Genomic DNA, 7,449 nt, shown 5'->3' with positions numbered 1-7,449 from the left:
TGCTGATCATCAGCTCCTCCACTGCTCACAGCAGTGGCACCAGAAGAGAAAAAAAGCAGGACCAGGGATCTGAGGGAGACTCCAACCCTCCCCCTGCATGAGTCCACCCCAGTCTTCACCCCAGACCCTCATTGTCCCCAGGGATGCGCTGGGTCTCCACAGTAGGAGAGCCCTCTGGAGGTGAGCAGCCATTGGGGTTTTCTTGAGCCCAGTGACGCTGAGCAGAGCGAGTGGGCGCGGGCTCCCGCCTACAGCTCGGACCTCCATGGCCTCCACGGGTATAGGAGGAAGGAGTGCTCTCTGGGGGCAGGGACCTGCCCAAGCAGAGTGTGAGGACACGTGTGGAGGGGCCACATGACCAGCATGTCTGAGAGACGGAGGGACAGTATGTGACCAGGGCCATCGGGACAATGGCAAGTGACTTGTGATATTTAACCAACGGCTTCGCATGCAGGGTGTCTGACATTTAACCGAAGGTGTCTGATGTTTAACAAAGAACAGCGGACTCGGGACGTCTGATGTTTAACCAAGTGTGTCTGACTTGGTGTCTGAGTGATGTCAGACCCAGGACGTCAGCCCAGCGACGCCGGGAGAGTGCCAAGGGTGGGCTGGCAGTGCCGCGGGACTCACTCTGCCAGGCAGTCGGGGAACCAGGCCCCTCCACTCTACTCGGAACTTCTGCATCGGCCTTCGGGCCGGGGGTGTCTACAGAGAAGGACTTGGCAGCTGTGTCAGGGGACTCGGTGTCCGGGGGTCAGCAGGGTCCAGTGTGGCCCAGCGCTGACACTGGCTGGCACCAGCGTCCTCCACGGCCACGCACGGGGCCTGCAGACCACGTCTGCTCCCTCCTTGCTCACTACATCCCTGCAGGGATGGGGAGTCCACAGAACTTTCCTTCTTGTCACACCACAGACCGTTTCCACTTCCACTCCGCCTCCTGGACCCACTTCAGCCAACAAATCTTCCTCCAGGGCAGCGATGATCGGATGCAGCCCACCTTCCGGCAGGGAGCAGAAGTCACCTCCTTTGTTCTGGCCCATATATACCTACTGATTTGGTCCGCGCTCCCTCTCGAATTTTGATGGCTATTCCGATCTCTCTGACGGGTCAGACCTTCAGGCCTCTGTTCCACGTTCCCCTCTCAGGCTTGGGCTCTGTCCAGACACAGGGCTGCCTTAACTTTGACGGTTAAGTTAAGCGGGAAACGTTGCCCATGCTGCCATCCATGGACGCCCGGCCGGCTGGGGGCTCTGGGCCCTGTCTCCTGTGGCTGGCTGGTGGCGGGGGGCGGAGGGGGAGGGGAGCTTTCCTTGCTTGGCCTCTGGCTTCAAGGCTTTTTCTTCCGGTTCCAGGGAGAGAGGGGAGTACTGTGTAGATCCGAGAGGGAACCAACCGTCCCTGCTGCTCCCCTCCTGTCCTTCATAGACCTGCCTGTCCTGAGGCTCCAGTGAAGTGATTCTGTCTGTCTTTGCCCGTCCCCTTCTCCCTGCCCCGCCCTGGCCCTGTCCTGCTGTGCACCTGCCTTCCCCACCCCCTCAGGTCCCCAGTGCAGGCAGCGCTTGCCCTCCATTCATCCCCTGCCCCCTCAGCAGCTGGTTCTGAGCACAGAGAAGCCGAGACCCCAGGGTCCGGATGTGTGTGCACCCAGGCTTGCAAAGCCAGCCAAGTGGCTGAGAACAGCGGAGGGGCCGCTGGTGGTGTGTTTGTGATGTTGGACACGTGTGGGAGCAATCCGGGGGCGGGGGGGGGGTAGAAGTCTGGAAGGTGGGGCACAGGGCTGGGTGGGGGCATGGCGTGGCTGTGACCACGTGTGGGACACGGGGCTGTCGCCTTTTACTCCGCCCAGAGCCTGGGGCCTTAGCCTCCTAGCGAGGCCTCTCGTGGGGCCTGGGAGTGGGGCCAGGCAGGAGAGACCCATATCTGGCAAAGGACCAGCTTCAGCCGTGCTGGGTGGGAGCCCAATCCTCCTGCCAGGCTGGCAAAATGCTCCTCCAAGCCATTCTCCTTCCCCTGCCATGACCACGCTGCTGGGCAGGGGCAGAGGGCTGGGGTGGGGTCGTGGGCCCCGGCACAGAAGGCGCAGAGGGTGTGGGTGAGAATGCCATCCCGCACACCAGCCCCGGTGCAGAGGGAGCCTTTCTGGGGGCCCAGGAACCACGAGGAAGGGCAGGCCTGGGCCTTCTCCCTGCCCTGCCCGGGCCTGCTGTGCACCCTCCCATTCGATGCCGATGGCCCCTCCTGGGCTGCTAGGCAGAGGGCACACTCAACACATTAGCATCGGCGGTGATTGCCACCTTCTCCTCTCTGCTCCCCCCCCATCTTCCCCTCCAGGTTTGGTTTCCATAACAACCCCAGAAGGTGGGAGGCTGTGCTAACTGGCAGGTAATGCCCAGCTGGGAGGGGGCCACAGGAAGAGCTCTGGCTGGCGGGCTGCAGGCTGGGCCTGGCGGGTTTCCTGACACCCCCTCCAACCCTCCCACCACCTCGAAATCAGGTGGAGGTGGGGGTGGGGGGTCAGGTCGAAGCCTGGCCAGGAACACCAGACTTGGGGTGCCTCTCATGGTTATGAGCTAGGAGACATTGCTGCCGATACATTCTACCATTTTGGGCAAGTGCAGGCTCTCTCTGGGCCTCGGTTTCCCCATCTCCATAAGAAAGAGATGGGATGGGGAGTTTCATACAACTTTGCTGCCACTTAAGACACCTTGGATTATCCTAAGAGCCCGGCGTTATTGACCCAGTTGGCTAGAGCAAAATGCATTTTACGGCATTCCCACGGCAGCAATTAATTGTTTTCATGAGACAGAACCAGTGTCAGTCAAAGCTGCCAGGCCAACCCAGCCCAGAGCACAGAGCTGACGTCCAGGGGGTCCATGCAGTCCTAGGGACGACAGCGGCCTCTGAGGCCTCGTTCTGCTCTGTCCCCCCGGTTCTGGCACAGGGTGAAGGCAGGCCGGGCACACCTGCTCTGTGACTCCGAGCGGAAGGAGGGGTTCCCCGTGGGATCCTGAGGGGGATGGAGGCCGGGATTCTCTCCTGAGACGGGACAGGACTGGCGAAGGGCCTGAGGTCAAGCAGAGCATTTCCCAGAGTCATGGGCTGAAGACAGGCCAGAGCCTGGTGCCCATCAGACAAGGGCCCAGGGCACGGTGTCTTTCCCAGGCTCAGGGGCATCGTCCTCATGAAACTGTGCTGCTCAGGCTCCGGGGTGGGAAGGCAGCTGCTGTGTCCTTCCTGCTGAGCCCCCTTCCTGGGACACTGGGGCGTCAGGGGCCCATGGACCACTGCCCCTCTCCCATGGGGCACAGCGGCCATACTACCCCTTCCCAAGTCAGTGCAAACTCCCGCTCCCACTCTCCTCCAACCACATGTTCTCAGCTGACCATCCTGCTTGTTATCACTGAGCAAAACAGCAGCACTCAGAAGAGACAGTTCTCTCGTCATCGGCTCTACGAGTCCACCTCCCTCTCCACCTGAAATCCTGCCTTCCCCACTCAACGCCAACGCTCCGCCTGGCCCTGGATTCCCCCGCCCTCGGCCTGCTCAAGCTTCCATCCTGCAATCCCCCGCCTTCACCCCAAACTTCCCTTCTCTCCCGAATGCTGCCCATCCGCCTGCAAAGACACCTCCCTCTTTAAACATCCTCCCTGCACCCATCCTCCCCTCTGGCCACCACCCTGCTTTTGATCCTGTTTACAGCAAATCCCACAACATCGATGTCTCCACTTGCTCCGCCTCCCCTCCTCCCTCTCTCTATAATCAGGCGTAAGTCCTCCACTCATTGACCTGTCTTGTCAAGGTCATTAGCAATATTGACGCTGATGGTCCAGTCTCAGTTCTTGCCTTCCTCACGCAGCCTTGTATCTTTCAAATTGAGTCCCAGCCCTCAGTTGGCTTTTGGGACACTGCTCTCTCCCGATTTCCCTCCACCCTCCCTGGCAGTGCCCTCCCGCCCCCCCCCCCCCGCCCCCATCCTGACCCCGAGATGTGGAACGTCCCTCGGTCCAGCCCCCAGGCGGCTTCCCTGATCCGTCTACACTCCCTCCTGGATGAGCTCATCTGGTCTCCTGGCTTTAAACACCCTCTGCACCCCAATGGCTTCTGAACGTACATCTCCAGCTCGGACCTCTAGCCCAAGCTCCAGGTTGGAACCTCCAGCTGCTGACTCCATATCTCACCCTGGGTGGGGGTCAAACTAAATACATTCCAAAGTGGCCCTTGGACTCCCTGCCTCCCTCTGCCAGCTCCTCCCTCCATTCTCCATTTCAACAAGTGGTAACACCATTCACCCAGCGGCTCCAGCCAAGGACAGCCCTGGGCTCTCCGGTCAGCCCCATCTTCACTGTATACCCAGAATCTGACCATGACACTCACCTTCCCCACCTGGACCCTGGTCCACCCCACCCCCTCTCCTGGCTACTAAAATAGCCTCCCGACTGCTCTGTTGCTCTCACCCTTCCCCTCCGTCTCCTGTCCACAAGGCAGCCAGAGCGGTCTTTGGCTCCCATTGCTCTTGGCTCTTACTGTGGCCTGGGAGGAGCCTGCCCCCAGCCCCACCACTCTGGGTCCTCCTGCCCCACTACTCTTTCTTCCGCTCTCGCTCAGCTCTGCCCAGCACCCGTCTACTGCTCTAAGTCTACACTGAGCCCCTGACCCCAGCTCCTGCTTGGGAGGCCCGCCCTGATGGGTTGTCTCCACCAAAACCCAGCGCCCGATGCCTGGGACACTGATGCCTGGGACACCGAGTGACAGGCTTCAAGCCAGCCCTTCAGCCAGGGTGTCCTCCCAGGCGAGGAGGCGGGGCCAGGGGTCGCGTTCACTTCCTGGTGAGCTCCTGGGCATTAGTTTTTCTCATTTGTAAAATCGGGTAGGGAATCTCCATCCAGCCCACCTCTCTGGCTGGTGGGAGGACCCAGTGGGCCATGTCAGGGACCAGGTGCCTTAAAATGAGCCGAATGTGGAGTCTATGACTGGGCAGAGCAGACATGCTGGTGGGCGTGGCGTGAGTTCCTGGGGATGCCCGGCCACTTCCCCAGGCTCCTTCTCTCTCTTTACTGTGGTTTCATTCACAGTCACTGTTCACCGTGGTTGGGGCATTTCAGGCTATAACCCTGGGTTCCCTTGGTGGATAGGCCAGAGGGTGCTCAACCAGAATGTTAACGGTGTCCCGTGAGCACAGGGCTGCCATGAGGCTACGGACGGGCAGTGGACCTGACCACCGTGGCCTGAGCTACTCTGGGCCCGGCTATCCCACCAGGATGAGCCGAGGGCTCCCTCCTGACTTCCCCCTGCCATGGCAGCAAGGTGGGCTGTTAGACGGCCCCATGCAGAGCCACAATGTGGACGGCAGTAGGGAGGCCGGGAGGGCGGGTGCAGCCAGATGCACTTGCCCCTCGGGGTGGCCTGGCGCGGCACCGCACAACGCAGAGGGGGAGCGAGGTACTCACGCCATGATAATCACGCTGAAGTCCAGCCAGTTCCACGGGTCCCGAAGGAAGGTGAACTCGTGCAGGCAGAAGCCTCGGGCCAGTATCTTGACCAGAGACTCAAAGGTGTAAATGGCAGTGAAGGTGTACCTGGGAGGAGAGACGGGTCTCTCAGGGAGGCGAAGCCTGCGGCCAGGCTCCCCGGCTCCCCAGGAGGCGTGAGTCCTGCGCGGCCCCCTCTCAGGGCCTCCAGGCTGGGCTGGCGGTGTGGGCTGAGCTTTGTCTCCAACCTCCGGCTAACAATCCATCTTCCCATGTGGCTACTCATACAGAGTGCCTGCCACGTGCCCCCTGTGCCTCCATCTCCTCTTGGTTGTCTTGATGTCAGAGGACCCTCCACCGACTTCCTTACCCCAGGCCTGGGAGTCCATGGGCACAGGCCTATGGTGGCCACCGGGTCTGCCTGTGGGACAGTAAGGACACCCAAGTCACAGCCCCTCGCCTTATTTGTGGGTCCTCAGCAGCTAGTGAGGAGAGAGCATGGTCCGCGCTCAACCGCCTACAGGGCAGGTGGCTACAGATGTCTATCGTGACCTTGGAAAGGGGGTTCTATTCTAACACCTGAGGACGGGTAGGGACTGTTCTCTAATGCCTGGAAGCGGGGGCTGTGGCCCCCAGGAATGGGAGAGGGCCACCCCCTGTGCCTCCCAGGTCCCAGGAGCTGGATGCAGGCCCCAGGGAGGGGGCAGCACTGAGGGGTCCCGTGTGAACAGGGACCGCCACCCGCAAGCTGCTTCCATCTCCTGAAAACAGGATCCAGATGCACCACAGCCTCTCAGGTCTGCTCAACACCCGCAGGTAAGGCTGTCATCAGGGAAGGATGGAGCAGAAGCAGTTTTCTAAACGGTGCACATGGTGACAGAGGCAGGACTCGGAGGGAAAAGGCGGCAGAGTGTGGTGTTGAAGTGGGGAGAGCCCTGCACCTCTTCCGGGCGGCCACACCTCCCAGCGGCATGGTATCGGGCAAGGCACTACTCTCCTCCTCTGTCTCCTCATCTGTCAAATAGGATGTGCCTGCACCTACCCTCCTGGGTCACCGTGAGGGTTCAAGGAGATGATGATGTTTACTGTTCGAGGGCAGCGTCTGCCATGCGCTAAGCGCTCAATCAGTTATTATTATTGTTGTTGTTGCTGTTGTTGTTTGAGAGCCTTCTCCCATGTCCTCAGGCCTCGTTGGGGGGAACCCCTACTTTGCCGACCTGGAAAGCTTCCTCCCCTGAGGGCACAACTCGGAGCAGGAAGCTGGCAGGAGGGGAAGCAGCAAAAGAAGGAGGGGGCTGGGCCAAGAACCCCCCAGGTGGATGTGTCCTGAGCCTGGGCCCAGCCCTCTTCAGGGGTGACTGGTGGGGCCGCAGAATAGAAGGGGGAGGAAGGGAGGGAGGGGCCAGCCAGAGAGGCCCTGCAGATACTCACTCGACATACTTGGTCCAGGGCGGAGGGTCGTGCTGGGCCATGAACACGCAGTTGGTCAGGATGGTGCACATGATGAGCATGCTGAAGAGCGTGGCCAGGGGTCAAGGAAAACCACGCTGAGGGGTGGGGGTCAGCCAGGCCACCAGGGCCAGAGGGGCCTGGCCCGGGGGTCGTCACTCCCAGGCCAGAGCTGCCACATCCATGAGACAGAGGCTCCAAGAAGACACATTGGAGCTGTGCCCAGTCCTTACCAACCTCCCCACCCAGGCTGGCCTCTGTCTTCTCCCTGGCACTGCAGCCCCTGAGAGGGACCAGACACACGAACCTGCACCTTTAGCAGGTCCCCTGAAGGCCCATCTGGAGGCAAGGGGGGAAGGGCACGCCCAGACCTCAGAGGTTTTTACAGCCTCTTTGGAGGGAGGTGGCATTTGTAAACCTCCTGAGGGGCCACTGTCGGAGAGGAAGGCCATGGTGCAGGGTCCGAGTCCCCCCACCCCCCCAGTTCTGTAGGCGCAGCCCAGGCTGACCTGTGGCCTAGGACTTCTCCGTC

General features: G+C 60.9%; 1 protein-coding gene across 8 annotated transcripts in view; it reads right to left on the bottom strand.

Annotated features, from left to right (window-relative positions):
- The window catches only part of SCN5A (sodium voltage-gated channel alpha subunit 5), a 60,646-nt gene extending 53,661 nt beyond the window's left edge, over positions 1-6,985 (bottom strand). For all 8 annotated transcript variants that reach the window (XM_023763408.1, XM_006099770.3, XM_023763403.1 and 5 more), the window contains exons 1-2: positions 6,900-6,985; positions 5,448-5,576 (exon numbers count right to left, since the gene is read on the bottom strand). In XM_023763408.1, coding sequence (XP_023619176.1) covers positions 5,448-5,576; positions 6,900-6,979 — 209 coding nt within the window. In that variant the 5' untranslated portion in view covers positions 6,980-6,985. The remainder of the gene's footprint in view (positions 1-5,447; positions 5,577-6,899) is intronic.
- Positions 6,986-7,449: the final 464 nt, after the last annotated feature.

The sequence above is a fragment of the Myotis lucifugus genome, unplaced genomic scaffold (genome assembly GCF_000147115.1).
Source record: "Myotis lucifugus unplaced genomic scaffold, Myoluc2.0 scaffold_283, whole genome shotgun sequence".
Lineage (NCBI taxonomy): Eukaryota > Metazoa > Chordata > Mammalia > Chiroptera > Vespertilionidae > Myotis > Myotis lucifugus.
This window is presented reverse-complemented; position numbering and strand designations above follow the sequence as displayed.